This window comes from Hetaerina americana, unplaced genomic scaffold (assembly GCF_022747635.1).
Source record: "Hetaerina americana unplaced genomic scaffold, ioHetAmer1.1.p SCAF_3, whole genome shotgun sequence".
Classification (NCBI taxonomy): Eukaryota; Metazoa; Arthropoda; class Insecta; order Odonata; family Calopterygidae; genus Hetaerina; species Hetaerina americana.
Window position 1 is genome coordinate 48028475 of NW_027286874.1, and position 23056 is coordinate 48051530.

At 36.3% G+C, this 23056-nt stretch overlaps 1 protein-coding gene across 1 annotated transcript in view; it reads right to left on the reverse strand.

Annotated features, from left to right (window-relative positions):
- LOC139691026 (intermembrane lipid transfer protein VPS13B-like) overlaps nt 1-23056 on the reverse strand; it is a 131958-nt gene that overhangs the window by 62333 nt on the left and 46569 nt on the right. Inside the window, exons 21-28 of the mRNA XM_071588744.1 lie at nt 18246-19194; nt 17898-18066; nt 17006-17159; nt 11597-11799; nt 11269-11438; nt 5373-5665; nt 3658-3851; nt 2219-2359 (exon numbers count right to left, since the gene is read on the reverse strand). Of these exons, the coding sequence (XP_071444845.1) occupies nt 2219-2359; nt 3658-3851; nt 5373-5665; nt 11269-11438; nt 11597-11799; nt 17006-17159; nt 17898-18066; nt 18246-19194 (2273 nt within the window). The remainder of the gene's footprint in view (nt 1-2218; nt 2360-3657; nt 3852-5372; nt 5666-11268; nt 11439-11596; nt 11800-17005; nt 17160-17897; nt 18067-18245; nt 19195-23056) is intronic.

Genomic DNA, 23056 nt, shown 5'->3' on the forward strand with positions numbered 1-23056 from the left:
ATATAGAAATTGAAATAATTAATCAAATCATACGTATTTATTATCAATAGAAAGGTAATGTAAACATGAAGGCCAATTGCCTGAAAGCCCCTTCATTGCACTGCACTGATTGCACTTATCATTCATTATAGCTCAAGTTCACTGTGCTATCAAAACTTGGGAATCATGAGAATTTTGGTATTTAGCATTGAATTTGTGGTACTGCCCTATTCCTAAATAAAAACAAATTCTAGGGACAAACTTTTCTCAAATGAAGTCAAATACTTGTTTTTTAGCATTAAATTCACACTTTATTTGAACAGAAATTATAAGTTCACTACTTAATTGTAAGAAGGAACAATAATGAATTAGGGTAAAATACAATCACTACCAATTAGTACACACGTGAAATTTATTGAGTTGCTAATTAAAAATGAACAAAATGGTATGCATAGATACTTATGATATTTTGGCATAGCAGTGGAAAAATTGATGGAAGTCTAGACAGCTATCTCAATTTGTAGGAATAGGATTACAAAAAAAATTTGATGAAACCTAAAATTACGTAACTCAAATTTACTTATCTCCACAGTTTACCCATTTTTTACAGTATGCTTAGTTTTCATGTACGAGAGGGTCATCCGGAAAGTAGTACCCGTTCGTGAAATAAAGACACAAAAGTAAATATTAACAAACATAAAAAATTTTATTTGAAAGAGGATACTTTAAACTACTTCTCAACATAATCTCCAAGCAAATTAAGGCATTTGTCATAACGTGTGACAAGTTTCTGTATTCCTGCTGCATAGTCCTTCGCCGCCAGCTCATTGAGATACGCGAGGGACCCATCTTGCACAAATTTTTGCATAATGCAGATGGTGTTTAACAATTTCATGAACAATTGTTCGAGAAACATTGGGAAAATGCTCACAGATGTCATCAATTGTGACGCGCCGATCGTTCCTCACGAATTCGTCAACTGAGCTCACCAGTTGGTCTGTAATGACAGACGGTCTCCCGAACGCTCATCGTCGTGTGTGTTCCCCCTCCCCATGTTGAAGTTGCGACACCACCGCCGAACAGACGACTCGTCCATTACATTGTCTCCATACACCTCCTTTAATTGGCGATGAATATCACATGGGCGAACGTTTCTTGCATTGAGGAATTTAATCACTGCCCTCACTTCACAACTGGCGGCGTTCTCAATTTTTTAAACATTGTAAACAATCACAGAAACAACACAGGCAATGCTAGCGTCACGCAACTTGGCTCAGAGAAGGCAGACAAGCCACTGAAGCTATCTGACCTCGTCCAGCGGCTACTCGCGTCGTCAGCACTTCATGCGGCACGAACGGGTACTACTTTCCGGATGACCCTCGTAAATCAACAAGAAAATGAGCCAATTTTGGCTAACTTTTTTCGTAGTTTCATTTAAAACTGTTAAAATTTTATCCTGGCATCGCATATACATCTTCAATTAAATAAATTTTGTAACATATTTATAGCAACAATAAATTTTAATTTATTTCAAAAAATCATCAGAGAAGTAGAGGTTTGATGCATAAAGTTGAGCTGTGCAAAATGTTATGATTTTTATTTTTCCAAAATTCACCTTATATTACACTACAGCTCTTGACTAACTTCAACATATTATTTTTAAATATTGGTTTACATTACTTTACTACGTTTTATTATAAAATTCATTGAAAAAAAGGAGGAAATTCTGAAAATAAACATGAATATTGGTAAATTACTTAATTCAATTAAAAAATTCTCATTCTAAACTGAAAACATTAGAAAAAAAGCAGACTCCATGAGACATTGTCAGCTCAGAATATTACTTTTCACATTAATCACCATTTCTTCAAACTTAGAAAGTAGTCAGTAAACGAAATACATTGTCAATTTCTTAAAGCCTGACAAATGCATACAAGTAAGATGACACTAAGAAAGCAAAACATCTTTGTTATTTCCTTGAGGCCTTCAATGGTTCCAAAACTAACAATAGACGGCGTGCTTTGCCAATGGTTAAGACACTTGAAGATGAACTAACAGTAGTCAGTCATCCTCAATTTTACATGGGTCTTAAATGTTCCACAGAAAGATGCAAATTTGAGGCTTCACAGCATTATGTAAAAATGAAATTTCACTGGGATTGAATTTCCAAAATATTCCCTACAATATAAATCTATTGTATCATTTGGAGTCCCTCATACCATTACTTAAAATATTTTACCTGATGAAGATAAGATATCAGTCCAAGTAATGGTTAGAAATGATGGTGGAATTCCAGTTTTAGGATGCCTTTCACCACTTTTAGTCTCCAAAATCTGTACATGAAAGTCTTCCTGTCGAGGTATTAATTTTTGCCCACCTCCTGTAAATTTAATAAAAAAGAGAAATATTTCATATTATATGCATGATATGGTGGATTAAAAAAATGAACTTATCAGATTTATGGTTGACCCAATCATTCATTCCAGTCACCGTCTGAAATAATCCTCATAGATAAAATTACCACTAATTATTTACTGCCCATTCCTAATCCTTATCATTATACAGAAGTCTACTGTAATTGCCTTTACGAACATTAACTCTAAAATTCATAGCAATTCCATTTGCCTATCTTTTACAGGGGTCTGGAAATGAATGCTAGAAATTTTTATATCAAGTAAATTATAAACATTAAGAAAACATATCATAAACATAAAGAAAGAGCAGCCCTACTGATTTCTGCTTTTATCCCAAACTATGAACTCTTAACTTAGAAACACTCTTGTCTTACTGATGCTATTTCCAGTATACTCTTCCTCTCTCTCAAAAGCAGTGTCCACGGAAAACATAGTAAAAGAGATGAAAGTCATCTGGCTCAGATGACAAGTAGCATATATCTATAGTAAGACATGGTTTTACAGTACCAACTGTATCAGCCCCTAATCCTATCTCTCCCATGATCCTCTCAGTTCTCAAAGAGCTATGTCACTTATCTACATGTATGCAACTCCCAAACATTCAGTACATTTCAGCTTAATATACCTCTCCATGCAATGTGTTGTGCTAACATCCAAATAATTTTGATAGATGAATTAGGAAAGGAAAATCCTTAAATCTTAAGGAGAGGTATATAAGATTAAGTAGCCATCAGTTAAAGCAATGTAGGCAGTCACTCACTTAAGCTGTACTAATAGACCTTTGAAGGTTCTTCATAGTGAAACTTTACACTTATAGTTCCTCTAATAGTTTACTTGCATGCAGCAGGAAAAACTTTTCAAGTGGATTAAATGTCATTAGCCACTAGCATTCAGGCAGATTAGAAGGGAATGGAAGTGGTTAAGAGGAGAGAGAGTTTTTTTGCTAGGATTAATGGATGATCCATTCACCACATAATTGAATGGCTAATCGGCACTTTACTGCAATTTCAGCTTTGCAGGGCTTATACTCAATTTCCCAGACTTTTCCAGGTTTTCTGTACACCTGACACATACCTGTATGTACCTGTATATATACTTAAATGCTGACATACTTACATACCTATATGTATGTCAGCATTTAAGCAATTGATAAGCATCTCCTATCATGCTGTACTCAGACGTAACAAGTAATCGTAACAATTACATATTTCTCTGCTCAGGCATGCATAATACAGGTATATACCAAAATAAAGAAAAGTGATACCTTGAACGACATATCCTGATCCAGATGTTCGAACACCAACATCAAATATTGATAACTGAAACTTCTGAGATGATGATCCAAGAGACAGTACAGCATGAGGCTCTGTGACAAACCAATGGAGAAGTGGCTGCACATAATAGCTGACTGATCCTGTTGGAGCATCCTCTATGGATCCCTCTTCTGAACCATCATATCTATAATGTTATAAATTTTCACTTAATTTTTTCCTGCCAACAATAAAAAAGGAGTAAAAAAGTATAGAGCAGAAGGGTGTTTATGTAGTTTTATATTGCTAAGTATAAAAATTGGGACCCATCTTTGTCAACAGCTTCAAAGTTAATAAAATGAAGCTATAGTGGTAATAATTTCCTAATTATCTCACTGAATTACAGTATTATACACCCCAAACAAATGACTTAGAAAGGAATTTTACTTTTTGAGAGAAAGACCACTCTCATTTGAGCAAAATTCATTACTGTTTTAAGTAACTATTTTTCATGCTAAATTACAATGAATTCCATGACTTACGGGAACATTAAGAAAAGGAATTCTTCCACTATCAAGGAAGAGCTAACTGTAATTTAATTGCGCAAGTAAACAGTGGTGTCTATTAAGTCCAAATAAAATGGTACGTTTTGATGTTAGACATCATCATCTATGACATCCAATGTTGTAACCTAGGTCATTTTTTAAATAAAGTGTGTGTGGAATTACAGAGTTACTTCCTTCATTTTAATATGTCGTGTAACTTTAATAAAGTTACGCCAAAGACAATTAAAGATACATAAAATGTTTCTTATGAGATCAGGTGGATAAAACCCCATGACTGAAAAGAATAAATCAAGGCTACACAAAGGAAGCTTTGGATGACTGTTTATAAATGGATACTGTTCATTTATAAATGCAATTTAAATATACTTTATTTTTAATTTTAACTTCTATGCCAATAATATTGTGTACTAAAAACAGACAGCACTTGGTGTTAGTGATTTCAACAGGAAATTAAATTAGATTTAAGCAAAATTGAGGAGGGGAAACCTCCTTGCTCAGGCAGTCATTTTGAGAGCCCTGTTCTAAAGTTGTCTATAGCTTTAATTCTTGAAAAAAATACAGCTGGAGAACATGTATTTTACTATCAAATAAGGAAGTGAAAATATTGATTGGGACAAAATATTGAGGCAGAGCAATCCTCATATAAAGGAGGGTCCCCTTGCAAGATTGATAATGAAAGGGTGAATCTTGCCACATTTGAAGATGCAGTATAGCAAATTTGGACTACTTCGATAATAGTAACTGCAGCAGACAAAAAAGATAGTTTCAATGGTGGAAAATATACACTCAAAAAAAGATACATAAGACATTAGTAATATTACATTTGTAGGTTAGGCCAGTGGATGGAAGTGTACTCTTCAGTGACAAATGCCCACTTTTAGGTATTCATTTTCATAAACCCTCATGCAGCAAGTGATTTCTTCCCAAGCATTGTGTAGGAAATTAATTTCAAACTTACCTGGGATATTTATCTAGTATTTTGATGAGCATTTAAAATGATGTGATTTCACTGTTCAAATACGAATTCATTAGAATTATTATGTTCTTTTATTTCAAGCCCAAATATTTTTGAGTCCAATTTTTTTGGTTCCTTGAATTTTGAAATAACAGGGTTTCAACAATAATTAAAATCGATTAAGAAAGAAAAAAAATCCAGCAATTACCCTAGATCAGATGAATTTCTCATGAGTCTTTGGCTCCATTTATCTGTTACATTATGTCTTGAGGGAATTGTGGCCACTGATCTTTTAGCATAATGCTTTCTTCTGGAGGAACCATTTTCTTTAGCCCTACCAGTAACTCCTGTACTGCCTGTTACATCATAAAGAATCAATGTAAGCTTCTCACAAGTGACGAATACTTCCACAGGGACTGTAACTTTTTTCTTCATTGGCTCCTCAGTTATTTTTTCAGTACTTTCGGATATTTTTAAAATTGAGGAGTAAGCTGAAGTGACCTGCAATGAAAATTCATCTCTTTATAAAAATAAATAACATTAAAAGGTAACTTCAATACATCTTTTGAGACTAATGTCAAGAATAACAAATCAGCGTTATATATTATTTTTGGTAATCTATTCATTACGGAAGATTTTGGATGGACACAAGCTACCAAATACTTCTCTTGCCTCCCAACAAAACACAACTCAACATCCTTATCTACCATAAACCCCACTTTGCTCCATATCCTATAGGAGGGGGAGAATGCCAGGCAAACAAGGAAGCAGTAGGAATAGGATACGAATGTAGGACTGAATGAAAAGAGGAAGGAAGAATAACACAGTTAAAGAGAAGTTTATTGTACAGTAGGATGTTGGGTTGTTTTATTATGAGACAAGAGAATCATTTGGTAGCTTGTGTCTATCTAAAACCTACCAATAAATTACTTATTATAATAATGAAATAACGTTTATTTGCAAAAAATTTATCAACTACAAATGTTACAAATATAATCCTTTGTAAACATAGAAATTATATTGCTAAAAAAAAAGCACAAATTTATCACTAAACCGAAAGTCAAGTTTTTGGCATTTGCATTTGTCCAATAAGATCAATCTACTGGGTGTGGTGCAAATATCCAGACAAATTAAAAAATTTTTCCAAAAATTTTTATTACAAAAATGAAAATATTTACAAAATTTTTTGTACTAAATTGTTTGATGATCATAAACAACAAATTTATTCAATGTGTCTGATTTGTCCTGAAGCATTGTTTTTAAATAAACACAAGAGCAATTTTCAATGTTCATTTTAAAGGCGTAAGACTGGTAGCAGAGATCCTCCTCAATGATGCAATGCATAGTTTTTTTACTCACACCTACAACCTATGACAATTGTTGGATCAATTGTCCTGGATCCTCAAAATTGAGCTACTGAGTCCATTGGATGATTTCGGGCAAACTGACAATTTGCTCCTTTGAGTGAGTTTTCCTCGCTGGTGTCGCAAAACCATTGCCAGACCTTTCTGCCTCATTCTACTTTGTGATGATATCATATACCATCAATCTCAGATACCCAAAGAACTGAATAATTTCTGTTACACAGTGACCAGCACGTACTCTCTTAATAATCACAGCTCTTCAATATACTCCGCACTTGTTCTCAGCATTGTGAGTGTTTTGAGGTTATGACCGTTCAGTATATATATCAAGATTACTTGGGCACCAATAGCAATCCCTACAGGTGGTATAAAATGGCGGGAATTTCAAATTAAATTTTGTCCAGTGGCACCTTATATCATTAAATTGCTTCACAACAGGGAAAAATTTGTCATAACATGCAAAATATTTCATATAATCCCTATTTCGGGGTCATTCCTTGAAGCTTGAAGACAAATAAATAAGGGAGTAGAAGATTTTTGCCTTTTTGATCTTCAGACCAATCCTATGGGATTATTAGTCCTAGCTGAATTCATAAATATTTTTCTCAGCATAAAAATCTTATTGAAAATTCGGATATATTTTTAGTTCTCTGATTTATAATTATGTAAAAAATAGCCTTTGACCAATTACTATAATTCCTTTCATTTAGGGGATTCTGCTGGTAAGAATAGGTATTTCAAGGTCTGGGAACTAAGCAGGTAAAGTGCCAAGTTCCGCAAACAAGAGATAACTGTAACATCCTCCTGTAGCTGGTAATATATATTACTGCTACCTATTCTTTAAAGCACATTTGTTTCATCATTAATGACCTTAATATATCCTCCATCAAAGAAGAACCTTTCTCGTTAACTTAAAGCTAGATTTATGGAAAAAATAGGAGATACATGGGAAGGCCCATAAATAGCCGGCCTGACCTAGAGATGGCGGTAGTTGTTTGAAGAATATCACTGTATTAGAAAGTATGCAATCTATAAAGCAGATGTTTCAAGTTTGAACACGCCACGTTGTTTAGTATTTGTTTCGCAGCCATCAATAGCAAACATTTTCAGGGAATTTGCAAAAATGGAGAAAATTGGTCATCGTTATGTGACACAATACTTTTATTTAAGAGGACTCAGCTCAACCAATATAAAAGCTGAACTGGATTCTACTCTGGGTGAATCTGCTATTTGGTTTGCAACAGTAAAATATTGGTAGCAGAGTTTAAACAAGCCCATATGAGCTGTCAAGACAAGCATCGTATTGGACGGCCAAATGAGGTGACGACTTCAGAAATGGTGAAGAAAATCCACGAAGTGATACTGGATGATCATTCACTGAAAGGCGCCGACCTAGCAGACATAGTAGGCATTTAAAAAAGTGCAGTGATCTCATATTAACTGAAAATTTGGACATGAGTAAGCTGTGTGCAAGATGGGTACCACATTTGCTCACACTCGAGCATAACCAGTGTCGTGAAGATGCTTCAATTGAGTGTTTAACAACGTATCACAGCAACAAAGCAGAATTTTTGCCCAGTTTCATAACCATGGATGAAACATGGGTCCATTACTTTACATCCGAGACAAAAGAACATTCAAAACAATGGATTCAAAAGGGAGAACCGGCGCCAAAAAAGGCCAAGACCATTTCATCTGCAGGCAAGGTCATGGTTATCAGTTTTTTGGGATGCGCATGAGATAATTTTCATTGACTATCTTGAAAAAAACTATCAACAGTGAGTATTATGCAAACTTATTGCAATGTATGAGTAAAGAAATCAAGCAAAATAGGTCGCATTTGCCTAAGAAGAAAGTGTCGTTTCATCAAAACAATGGACCAGCACACAAATCCGTTATTGCAACGGCCAAAATTCATGTATTAAAGTTTGAATTGCTACCTAATTCACCCTATTTGCCAGATTTAGCCCCCTTGGATTATTTTTAGTTCGCAAACTTGAAAAAATGGCTTAGTGTTCAAAAATTTTCCAACCTCGAAGAAGTGATGTCTGCAGTTAATGGCTATTTTGAGGAGCAAGCCGTTCTTATTATTATAAGGGTATCGAAATTATTGAACATTGCTGGGAAAAGTGTACTGAACTGAAACGAGACTATGTTGAAAAATAAATACATTTTTTCCAAATTTTTTTTTGTTTTCTTTGTGGGGTAGGGTACTTCTGGGATTACCCTTGTACATAAGAAAGATCACAGATTAGGATTTCTGAATGGTTCCAAGAATTGCTAAAACTTTAATTTACCATTCAACTTTTAATATAAAATGCTTCTCGGATGAAGTATTTTTCCTCATTTATAAAGTATAAAGACTTTCGAGATTCTGTTATGTCTGAGTTAGATTTTAACACCCAATAATTTATTAAAATAATCAATCCTTTGAGTTCAAATATTTAATGTTGGTAGCTACAATTTCATGTTGTAAAGTGAAATACGCAATTTTCAGTGTTGTTAAGACTTGTATGCAATACACATATTCAAAATATTCCAGGGTGCAGTGGTCCTGGGGATGGGGATAGACCTCTGACCTACTGACTAACGGGCCTGGGTTTGGTTTTGAGTAATACCACAGGGCACCCTCAGCTTCTATCATCTACTTATAAACTGCCTGCTATAAGCAGTGGCAGACATTCATGATGTGTTTTGCAGAATCATTTCAGAAGCACCCACCAACTAAGTCTGATGAATGATTAGATGCTCATCAGGTCGGTCTACTGTTATCTAGTTGGTTAGTAAGCAAAGCCAATGTTCTAACCACACGCACAATCTAATGCTTGTCAATTCCCATGCTGATGTAAATGTGTATTTCACAAACACACATGATTTTGTTAGCTATGAACATCGATGATTTACTTGGATGCCTTCCAATAGGTCCTGATCCTTACTTCAAATGTTCTGGAGTGCCATCAACAAGAGATTCAAACACCAAGGCTACCCATTGACAGCTATAGCTGGATCACTATGCTCAAGAGATTTAAGAAAGAAAGTATGTGAGGCTCTGCATGCTTCTTCAGTTTGCACTAAATCCATTTCCATGGCAACTCATTAGCTGCAGACAAAGTACATATAATGACAGCTGTACAAAGAAATAGCTACACATGTGACTTGGTCCTGAAAATGACTGTGAAGGCTGAGAGAAGTGGCCAATGCACAGCTCATGAGAGTACCAAAATTACAACAAACCAAAAGGATTGAAGCCAAAACATACAACTTGTATGTCAACAACTCTTTCATCACAGGAAAAAGATACTTAAGTCCTGAGGAAGCATGACATGATCTGAAGATATGATTCCACTATATATCACTGAGTAGTCAATAGAAAAGTTCTCTGGCAACTAACCAATCAGAAGGCAATATGAACATGCCAGCTGGAAATCTGATGATACTGTTGTGAATTCAAGCCAATGAACCCAGGAAAAATCCATGTTCAGCATTTATTTTTACATATTACAAGAAAAATAGCAGATTTTTGAAATAATCTGACATTTTGCATAATTTTACGTTCCAAAAATGTATGCCCTTAATCATGGCGAGCCACACATTAGTGTCAATTCAGTGGCTTCTTAGCTGAAGTACATATCAATATTAAGCATTAATAATGAGACTTTGATTTATGGCAAACAGTTTGTTCACTTTCAATAATATCTGTTTGCCTGGCTTCTTTTGCAACTACAGGGTATGGCAGTTAAATCTGGACAAATGAAACTTTTGTCTAAAAGCAAATGTATTGAAAAAAATACAAATGAAAATCCTTAAACATACAAGTAGTGGTATCTGTCACGAGAAACATTACTCAATGTAGCCCCCTTCAGCTGCACTGACCGCCTCCAATCTTGTCCTGAATCGATCGCACGCACTCTTTAAAACAGTGCTGTCCATATTCACGAATGCAGCTACGATAGCGGTGCATAGAGATACAACATTAGGGTGCCTTGTCTTATTGGTAACTCTTTCAACTACACTGCAAACATAATAGTCGAGAGGGTTCAAGCCTGGGCTATTCAGGGACCAGAACTCCTTTGACCAGAACTTGTCAATGTTATCTGAGAGCCAATTTTGAACTAAATGACTCGTATGAGCTGGTGCACCTCCCTGTTAAAAGACATATTGTCTCCCTGAGGCCACAGTTACCATCCACAGTTTCACAACATTCTTCAAAATTTGCAAATCTCCTCTGAAATCAGCACCTGAGCATTTCCTCGAATGAGGTTTCCTCGCCGGGTTAGCAAAACTTTCCCCGGACTTCTCCAAAGCATTATACTAAGCCACAATACCGTAAACAGTTGATCTGGGGTACCCAAAAAATCGAGCTATTTCACCAGGCGAACACCCAACGCAAGCAGTTTCAATACTAGCAGCTCTTTGATTGTACTCCGCACTTGTATGTAACATGTAGGCCATTTTGAGGTTATGACTGTTTACTAGATGCCTATAGCTTTCAAGAACACCAATCGCAAACTCGAAAGGAACTACAATATGGTGGGAAATTCAAATTGAAATTTGCCTGGATATGGGCACCCATGCACATTGCACCCTGCATAAGCAGTTTTAGACGTGCGACACAATTTCACTGAAGCAACAAGGTAATTGTCTTTCCTTTGCAACAAACCACCACATCACACATATTATCCAAAAAGTTGATACAATAAGAACATTAATCCATTGAAAAATATAGCAGTTATATTTCACCTGTGGTGTACTTATGCTTCTGGCAACAGGGGTACCAAGGCAGCCAGATGAGGAAACATCAACTCCACTATCTCCTACCCTTTCATCTTCTTTTTCATTTTGTATGACATTGCATATTATTTCATTACTTTCTGATTCAGCCATTGGTTTTGTAAAGTTTTCTTCCGGATCTAAAATGATAATTCAATAAGAATTTTTTATACACCTGTGTGTGAACATCAGACACTTCAAAATGATTGAGTGATTTAATTTCCATTTGAATACTTTTTCTTCTTGAAGTTAAAATGGAAAGACTTAGCAGACTTAAAAAAAACAAAAAAATACACACCATTTTTCTCAAAAAGAGTTTGTGCTTCAGCCACTAATTCAGCTAATAATTCCAACTGGTAAGAACTCACACATGCATCAATATTACTTGATGCATGCATTTCCAGTGCATATCCAGACACTAGAATGTCTTCAGGAATTGAAAGTCCATTTAATGGTGCTCTATAGACAATGGCTGGGGCAGCTGTGATGGAAAAATCACACCTAAAATGGCAAGAAATATTTCTCAACATAAAAATTAACTCATCTCTTAATAAGATTAAAGGATGACAGATATGCAACATGCAATATCAATCATTACCTTGGGAAATTGTTCATCCTAGAGAGATGCTTGCTTCCTAAGATATACAGGTATGTTTCATCCAAGATAGTCAGAGAACATGAAATAGTTGTGACAAAAGAAACAACATCCTACTTTGACTTATACATAATCTAACAATTATGCATAGAAATCTCATGCAAATTGGACATAGGAAGAGCAGGTCCCAGTTAATTACAACATTATATTAAAAATTAATTTATCATTTAGTCTACTGGGGATTGGGATAGTGTGGTGACTAATGTGCTGGCTTTCCATCCAGGAGGCCTGGGTTCAACTACCGGGGGCAGCGAATATTTTTCAGTTGTATCCTGATCCCTACTTGAGATGCTTTGTGGAGAGCACTTTGAGTGGGTACGCTGTCTGTCAGATGGGCTGCTAAGTTGTGGACCCCTTGGCACCTTTTGTTAAGAGTAGAATAATGCCGACGGCAGGTTTTTCTCCACCCTTTATCCTTTCCTGTCCATCCCCAATGGTGCAAATGACTTCAACTGTTGGTCGTCACACATAAAAACTACTTTTTTAGTCTACTACACAATTAACAACTGACTTATCTTCTACTTAACAAGTGCAATGATAATAACTTTCACAATGAACAAATGAAAAAGCTATCATTTAAAAATTACAAGATTTTGAAGCATAATATTTCCAGCTTTTAAAATTTGACAATATTATTTTTTTCATTAATTTCATGTTTGCGTAGACACATCAACAATGTTTATGAACTTAAATTTATTAGCCATAGTTATTATTATTATTATTGGTAATCTACCAGTAGGGCCGGTTTTTGACAGGCACAAACTACCAAATGGTATAGTGGCAATTTTCTTGCATCTTTTAACACCTAAAACTACAATAAGCCACTCTTCAACTATGCATACTTCCTTCTCTCCTTCCTTCTGTCCTACACCCCAATTCTACTCCTGCACATTCCTGTACTTTTGACCATTTTGGTCCAGAACACTTTGGGGATAGGCAAACTGTTCCACCTAGTTCCACTTAGTTTTTACCCTCCTATTTCAACATAAATTAGCCTTCCTCTTTCGAGAAAATGGCATAAACCTTTGTTTAATTTACATTTATTCTCATCCTATATCTATCAAACTTACTTTTCAATTCATTCATCACAGTTTGCAACCCCTTGGCTGACTGACAAACTTAATAAACACAAAGCTGATTTTATGAATTTGCATGAATTTCAATCCTACCTCTTATTCCTTCATGACATCTTTAGCATTTTGTCTACATACTACCTTGATCAAAAATTTCCCGGAATTTATTCAGAAAATTAAAAATACAAGTTTATTCATCTAAATCTATATTGTCCCCTTCAAAGTAATCCCCATCGACTGCAACACACTTATGCCAGCGCTTGATCCAATCCTCGAAACATTTTTTATATTCGGTTTTCGGTATGTCCATCAGTGCTTCCTGCGATTTTTCCATTACTTCCTCTCGGCTGCTAAAACGCGTTCCCCGTAATGGTTTTTTAACTCGATTGAACAGAAAGAAGTCACAGGGAGCCAAATCAGGTGAATTCGGTGGCTGTTGGATGGTATTTGTTGCATTTTTCGTCAAAAAATTACGAATAATGATAGCACTGTGCGACGGTGCGTTATCATGGTGCAAAATCCACGAGTTTTCTGCCCACATTTCTCGTCTCTTTCGGCGAATTGCTTCACGCAAACGTCTCATAACGCCCAAATAATACTCTTTGTTTACTGTCTGGCCTTCTGGCAAAAATTCATGATGCACTACACCGTTGTAATCCATGAAAACCGTCAGCATTGCCTTCTTTTTTGACTGAAAACGACGTGGTTTTTTTGGTCTCGGCTCATTTGGTGAACGCCATTCACTTGCCTGATGTCTGGATTGCGTGTCGTACTCATAAACCCACGTCTCGTCTCCAGTAATGATCCTTTTGATGAATGTGGGATCGGATTCAGCCTCGCAAATCATGTCTTTTGCGACGTCAACACGGTCTCTTTTTTGCATGAAATTGAGGTCTTTCGGCACCAACTTTGCTGCTACACGACGGAAACCCAAATCATTAACCACAATGTCTTGGGCGGATCCATAGGCAATGTTCAAGTCCTCCGCTATTTCTCTGATGGTTAATTTGCGGTTATTGACCAACATTTCTTTTACTTTATCAATTTTTTCACCGACTTTCGATGTCGATGGTCTGCCACTGCGTTCATCATCTTCGATTGACTCACGACCACTTCTGAACCGCTTGTGCCACTGGTAAACGACCGTTTTTTTTAGAGAATCGTTGCCGAAACACTTTTCCAACATTTCCAACGTCCGTGCGCCACTAAATCCGTTTTTTACGCAAAATTTAATACAAGTTCGTTGTTGCAAATTTAAATCCATTTCTGCAATTGTAAAAAATCGCCAACACACACAGAGATAGATGTACTCTAGGCTACGTAACTTTTGCAAATGTCAAGTTATGACACTAAGATTTAAAGGGAATATCAACAACAGATGTACCAATTTAACAAAAAAAACAGAACTCAAATCGGAATGATGGGAGCGCCACACGGTGGTTATTCCGGGAATTTTTTGATCAAGGTAGTATAAGTTGAAAAGCATGAGTATTAATGGGCATTCCTGTCTTAGTCCTCTCCCTAACATTGTCCATCCCTATTCTCCATCCACCACATGCAGCTGAGTTTGACACTAGCAATGGTTAGGGATAATTTGCCAACAATTTTTATCAACTCTACTCCTACCATCTGTAATGTATCAATTATTTCTACCCTAATCACTCTATTAAATACCTTCCTAAAATCTAGGAAAAAAACAAATACATCGCGATTGTATTCTTTGTTCCTTTTTATTGGTGATCTAATTACTGCTGTGGCATCATTCATACCTTTTCCCTTCATGAAGCATAACTGTTAAGTAGTTCTGTGGGAGAGTATCTATTCCTAAAGCTTATTTCACTTTATATTTAAAATATTTATCCTGCCCTATCTTTAACCTTGTGCATGGATTTTCTTGTCTTACTTCCTGATAGATCTTTTGCCTTTCTGTATAGCACACCATTTTCACCCTTCTTTTGTAAACTTTCAAAATCCTTTCACAGAGGCACCATGCTTCTTTTGATCTATTTGTTTCCCTCTGAAGTTTATTATTAAACTCATTATACTTCCTTCTACAAATCTCTGTGTTTATATTCTTCAATTTCCTTCTCTCATCTATCTTTCTTACCATCTTGTCCTGAATCAATGATTTTCTGGTTCTTCCCTACAATTTCATTTGCAGTCATCGATATCACTTTTTGATAAAACCATAAACACAGTAATCAACCAGAAGGATGGTTTGGTAGGGAATGGTAGAGTTCTACCATTACTAAGACCACCAGCATGTGAAATGCGTACATCAGGGTAGGGGGGCCCAGTGTATTTCCTTGTGCGGGTTATGGTTTCCCAGGAAGGTCTGGCACCCAAAAAATAACAAGCTTGGGTGGAGCTGCAGGTGCCCAGAGAGGCTTGCCCAGGAATCGAATCTGGGCCCTCTGGTCAGTAATCCAACACTCTACTCCTGGACTATGCGACCCATCACTTTTTGATATGCTCCCATTTTTCTTCTATAGTACCCAGCTCTCTAGCCTGACATGATTTTCCTTACTGCTTGCTAATACTCTTTTCTTATTGTCCAGGTTAACATCTTTAAATTCCACTTCCGAAACAATCTTCTCTGTTTTATCCTATTGATTCTAATGTTAAACTTCAATAGTACCAAATTATGATCTGAATCCACATCCCCTCCAAGAAAACTGTGAATGAATCATGCTATTCCTAAATCTGTGCCTAACCATAATATAATATATCTGATATCTTCCTGATTCACTGGGCATTTTCCATATGCATCTACACCTTTTTTGGTGCCCAAACCATGCGTTTGTTATGATTACTCCCTCTCTCCTGTAGAACTCTGTTTGCTTTCTCCCTGTGGCATTTCTTGTTCCACACTGCAGTCCCCGACCTCACCACTATCTTATCTTCTCTTTCGCCTACCATCGTGTTCCATTCCCCCATTACCACCAAACGGTTCACTGCAGGAATATCCGCGATTATGTCCTCTACATGATCATATACCCTATCAACTTCTTCCTCTCTGTGATTGCTTGGTGACAGGTATAACCGAAAAATAACCGAATTCATTGGTTCAATTTGACTTATATTAATAATATTTTATCAGTCATTTGTTCTATGTTAACTTGCTTCTTTCTACCTTTTTGTTCAATATTATTGCCGCCTGGCCCTCTACCTATCCACTATTTGTTGTTCTATAACTATCACTCCAGTAATCCCCACTAACCTTCTATCTCACCTCAGAGTGCCTAAAAATATCTCTATTTACCCTCCCCTTCTCTCACTTTCTATTTTCTAATTTTCCTGCCCTCAACATCGTTCAAACATTTCATGTCCACATTTTAACTAATTCAGTCATCTTCTGAGACTTCTGTGCTGCTACTGTCGTTTTTACTTGCAAAGATTTCATATGATGATGACCGCAGAAGCCTTGCATCTTCTGCTGCTAGGCACAACACACAGCTAATCAAGCTGAGTCCCATAGTTGCCAGAACCCATTCTAATAATTCAGTCCATCATCGGTTTGTTGGATAATAATTGATGTGGTTTCCTATTGCCTTTCCCTAGAGTGTTTTCCATGTGACACTATCACTCAATGGCCATCCCACTGGGGTCAGACTCCTTTGCAGGTGCCTCACTGAAGAAAAGACTCTGAGTGGACTATCTTTCGTCTAGCTCCTACCCTTCAACCTATCTAAAATGGGTGGCCCTACTAGGAGCAAAAGTCATAGCTCCCACCAGCAAAGCTCCAAGAGTCATCAGAACATGCACGTTTTTCTACCACCTCTGGGATGTAGTGTATGGTGAGGGATTGACATAATACTATGATTTATTTATTTTAAACAACATTAAAATCAACTTTTTAAAAAAGAAAGATTTCCAATCCTTCTAATACTTTTCGCTCGGGCCTTTGAAAAAAAACTTCCAATTTACCGTGCCAATTCAAAATAAACTAATAATTACATATATTATAGAATCAACTAACCTATTAACAAGAGGTAGAACAGACACTTCCTGAGCCAAGCAACTTTTTCCTTTAGCAAGCTTACTCCACTCCAAAGCAGGATTTTCCCCACGCATATGTGTCAATGATACCAATGGGTCTTTCTCAAAACAAGGCTGAAGTTCATACCACATTCCTGTAAAAATATCAAGGAATTTCTTTAATCACATTACCAACCATTAAGTCACGGGAACAGTGACTTAATGATTCCCTTAAATTTTGCAGAAGCAAAAATATATATACAAATGAAATAATTTCAATAATGATGCAATTATGCAAAATTTCTGGTTTCCACATTTTTGAACTTTCCTGGACATAAACAGCAATTGCTGCTACCCTGGCATTGGTAAATACTAGCATGCCATTATTGAGATGATGATTTGTTCAGATGTAAGCAAAATGTCCTAGTATTGCATTTTATCTCTATGATTTTCATGAATAAAGCATAATTCAACTTACAACGACCACCAGTGATACAATATTGGAGTGACATCAATTGAAATAGAACCACATAAACAACAAATAACGTTAACAATATTAAAAAATAAAATTTTTCTGCAATAAGTTATGAGAATAAAAAATTTAGTTTAAAATGAACCGCTGCCTTGCAATAAAATTAGCTCATCATCTGAAGGAAATAGTGAGATTACTCATAAATTCTAGGTTCAGAAATGTCAATTGAGGCTCTTAAAGCCTTATTTGTAATGAAAGCTGTTCAGACCAGAATTGTATTACATAAATTCAAGGCTTCACTGTACTCTCATTCTCTAATTCCTCAGCAGTAAAAATTCACATTGCATGCAAGTCAGAAAGAGATATTGACAATGATTTACACAGAATTATTTATTTACTACACTTATAAAATACCTCATACCAGTATTTATGTTAACATTGTGAATTTGAATTTGGTACTGCCTATCCTCCACCAGAGACCCAGGTATACCAAGGATGCGGGCTTCATCTGCCATTCTATATATATCAGGATTGATTTCTAGCCTTGCTATGGGATTTTCTACCTGTGGGGCTATACTTAGTCGGTCCACCTTAAAATCAAAAATTGAAATCTAATCATAAATTTGGAAAAAATCAAACAAATTATTTTTTAGCAAAATTTCCATTATTTTATTGCATTTAATCCCTTCCAAATGTGATTGAAAATATTTAGACACATTAAAAGACAAAAACTATCAATTCATCACACAATTTGAAACTAAATATTTACCTGAAAAATGCACACATCATGAAACCCAGTAACTGCAGCAGACTCCCTATCAACATCATCCTGGAGTAGAGATATCTTCTGGCTTAACTGAGATGAGGGAAAAATAACTCTCAAATTATGAGCATCAACATACAAAAGTGGAAGATTCAAATTACTATAGTGAGGTGATGAGCACCATTGTTCTGAATAACTAGAGGATGATTCAGGTACCACAGAGGATGACTCTTTCACATTGATAAAAGGGTTACTGACGTGGTGAAATATCATCCAAAAATCACGTAAACTTTCTGATGAGAAGACAATGTCCAAAGGCTGAAGTCGTACTGATAGTTCACTCACATAACGCGACAAATCAAAAGCATTTAAAGAAATGGTTGGCTGGGCAGTATCACTTGAGGGCAATGTATTCTCATCCATATATGACTTAGAATGATGATTAGAATCACACTTCAATGGAGGCAGTAGCCTATCTGCCTTACAGTGCTTTGAGTTTGATGTTAAAGGATAAGTTGGACTAGAGGAAGGCATTGATGCTGGGCTGGAGGTTAGATGAGAATTGGGATCAGAAGAGGTAGCATTGAGTGACTCAATTCGCTTCTGAATCTTCCCCCACTTCTGGTGAACACTTAGGCTCTGTGCTTTAGTGAAAGTGACAACAAGAAATCCACCAGTAGTAGCAGCTGAGCCTCCACTGCTAATGGTCAATCCAGCATCTTTCCTATGAAGTTCCTGGGTAGAATCACCAGTCAAAGCAAACAGGGGGAATGGTCTTGATGATTTTAAAGGGTGTAGCTTGGTTGCATCCCTATCTTTCAACATTGAACTTTCATTGGATTCTCCACCCACACTACCACTGCCACCAACAACTTTGCTACTTGGGCTGTCCTCATTACAGTGCATGACTAGACCTAAATATGGACCAGGCTTCCACTCTGCACTCAAGTCACTCCTGAAAAAATAAAAAAATGGCATAATCAACATATGAACTGATATGTGGAAAATTTTAATTGGATCGACTGAAAGATACAAGGTTTGTATAAATAGTTTCAGAAAAATAGATTTATTTCAGATATTGCTACAATGCCTCAAAATTCTTCAAAGTATGTCTCTTAAGCGTAGATACACTTTTAACAGCTGCTTTTTCAAGGCTCCAAGGCTCATTGGTAGGCAGATTCTAGAAGAGCCTTAAGGGTAAGCACGCAAGCTTCTTTGACGGCACTTGAAGTCCCATGGTGATGACCTTTGAGGTAGGATTTGACTTTTGGGAATAGAAAATAGTCTGCCGGTACCAAGTTAGGACTGTAACGGGGTTGAGGAATCTGTGGGGTCTTCTTCGACGGGTTGTAGAGAGTCTTAGCAAGCAGACACTCAACTCTGCTTTTGGTCATCCATCAAGATCTTTGGGACGTGTTTAGTGTAGATCTTTTGCACCACCAAAGCTTTAGTGATAATGGTGTTAACTGTCATCTTATCAATGCTAATACGATCTGAGATCATGTGCACACTTAACTGATGGTCTGAATTCAGCACTTCACGTATACATTGCACATTATCATTGGTTCTCGACTTTGATGGCCATCAAAGCTCGTCCTCCACACTCTCTCAGCCATCTTCGAAGAGCTTTTGCCACTTAAAACTGCAGTTTGTGACATTCTTTCATCCTTGTACACTTGGCGAATCATGCCCATTGCTCTATGCCCAATTTTCCCAGCCCAACAAAATTTGATGGCCTATCACTGTTAAATCGTTTGCTGCATTTTATGCTGGCACCAAGTCACTCGACAGGGGTCAACTAAAAACACGATCTAGCCTGAATGAATGCTCGCAGGTGATTGGAGGGTGTTGAAGGTCAGACACCCCACCACTTAACCTACATGGTGCGAGTGCGCTGCAACGTATAGCCACATCAGGAAAAAATTGTTCCCGATACTCTTTAAACAAACCTTGTATTATTTGCGACATAAAAAATGACTGTATCAACGCATGGGCTCATTTATGAAGATTTCAACATCTTTTTCATCATTGTGTAAAATCACCATGATTAATCATAAATTTTAATAAAATCAAATTTAAAACAAATATTGGGTAAATTTGAACCAAATATGAAATTACAAAAATTTACATTTGTTTTGAGTCTATTTTTGGAAAATATAGTAATAAAAAGTGACCGGGAAAGGTAGGCCACGAAAACTCTTCACCACATAGCCCCACTAATCATTATCAATATTTCAACCCCAAAATTGATTTACTGCAGCCCCATTATTCTCCCTCATCCATGTCAATTCCTTCACCCCCTGAGAGCAAGTTTCTAGTTTTTTGTTTCACATCCTTCTTAATTGGCCTCTGTACTTATCTCTCAGTCTTTCTCATAGGATCTTATCATCAATTTTCCCTTCTATTATGTTGCTGAATAATCTACTGAGCCTCAAGAAGCATCTGATTCATCTAGTTCTGTTAAAGTTCTCCACACGGTCCTTTCCTCTTCTGCTCTTCTATATACATTCTAATTCTTCCCTCTATCTATCCATTTAACATTCAGCATTCTCCTCCAATGCCTTGTCTCAAAGGCTTCTATTCTTTGGTGGTCCACTTTTCCAATGTTTCATGTATCTAATTCATAGAGTAGGAATTTGTGATAAATGCTTCCATGTTTCAACCATAGGTTCTATGAACATAGTAGTTACCTCTTATTCATAAATTCCTTCCTAGCTTGAGCCATTCTTTGCTTGATGTTGATTGAACTTCTTTCATCCCAAGTTTTACTGCTGCCCATTTAGATGAAGGATTCTACTACTTCTAGTGTCACTTTTGAAATTGTGATTTCTGCCTTCAGCTTGTCTTTCATACACAAGGATTTTCTTTACCTTCTTGTTGATCCTCATCTTATATTCCCAAAGAATTTGGTCCATAGCATTTAAACTTACTCGCAGGTTATCTCTCATTTCTGCTACCACAGCATAATCATCCGCAAACTGGAGCATGTTAATTTTTTCACCATTCACCTCGACTACTTGGATGCCCAATGCTGGGGCTTCCTTTATTCTCTTTCCTATATGTACATTGAAGTATTCTGGAATGGCGCCGATGCATCAAAACTGCACAGTTGTACCAGATAAATTTGAGTTGAAAGATATTGTTATTTTTAGTTCAAGGTTGAAGTATGCTGTTGAGAGGTTGCATCTAACTCATATGTTTATTTTGGCTTCTATTTTCATTTTTCATTCGCATAACTGCTACATGATTCTTCCTCGTGTGACCCTATAATTGAAGTCCTTTCGAAGTGCTTCTAGTATCTAGACCTTCTTCTTCCATTTGACACAGTTGAAGGCCCCTTTAAAGGCCACAAATATCAAGCATAATGGTTTGTTCATGAGTATCATTTATTCAGCCAGTACTCTCAAGCTGAGCATTGCCTCTCTAGCTCCTCGGTTTTTCCTGGATCCAAATTGGATTTCCATGAGGCATTCTTCTACCTTTCCTTTTAATCTTCAGGTTATTATTTTTATAAGCATCTTCAATGTATGAGACATTAAACTCAATGTTCTGTCTTTTTTGCATTTATCAGTTTTTAGTTTCTTAGGCATAACAATCTTCTCAAAATCCTCTGGTAGTTTTTCACTGTTATCTTTGAATATTACCACGACATTCTTTGTTTTGATCCCAAGCCCCTTGTTTTTTTTTCATTTATTTTGTTGACTCCTGGTGCCTTTTTGTTTTCAAGGATTTTTACAGCTCTGTCCAATTTACCTCCCAGTATCTCAGGGCCTCTTTTGTCCCCTTTTATCACAATTATTTCTCCATTTAGTCACCTTCAAGTAGTTTGGGCTCTTGGTGGAGTACTTCAATGTATTCCTTCATCTCTTCCCAATGTCTCCATCTTCTACCTTTCCATTAGCATGTCTGGATGATGTGGGATTTTGTTTTTCTTTCTCCTGACTTTCTCTTCACTAATGTGGAAGCAGTTTTCCTGTCTAACTTCTTTGTGTCGTCATTGATTTCTACACAGCAGGTTTCTAACTACTCTTCCTTGGCCTTCCTGCACTCTCATGCGACTTGGTTCCACAAATTTTTATAGAGGGTTTTCTCAGTTTCTTTTATGTTATCTTGTATTTTCTTCTTGTCTTCATGAGGCCTCTTATTTGAACTGTAAGTCGTGGCTGTTTATACGCATGTTGACGTAGCTACCACAATACACTACAATTTACTGTGCTTTAATATTACTTATTGTGATTCCTTACCATGTGAATGCATTTCCTTTCTGTGAATTAGACTGTTAAAAGCTAATAAAAGAATTTTGCAGAACTAAATTTATGAATTACTAGCTGAAACATCATTATTGAAATTCAATGGGGGTTACTTTAATGTGTAGACATAATTATCATAATTAGAAATTAATAAAGTTCACACAACTAACATTAATTTCTTGAACAGGGTTACTGTCCTCTGACAGGAACCACATTTTCAATTATCTTAACATCAAATACCTGGTGATTAGAAAGTTCAAATATGTATTTTTGCAGCTCAACTCCAGTTTAACATATGCATGCAAAGTGGCTTCACTATATGTTTTTTCATATATTCTATTCACCTTCCTAATACCTCTAACTTCCATTCATTTACTCTTATTTATCTCTAACATCTGGCTTTTTTCCCTTTTTAAACCCTTTACCATTATGTTTCAATAAAAAAATAAAATGACAATTTTTTACCATTACTGGAATGTCTCCATCTATGCCTTTCTCTTTCAATTTAATTTGAAATACTGAACTGCTTTCTCACAGTGATTGGGATGGTGGCTAATGTAATTTCTC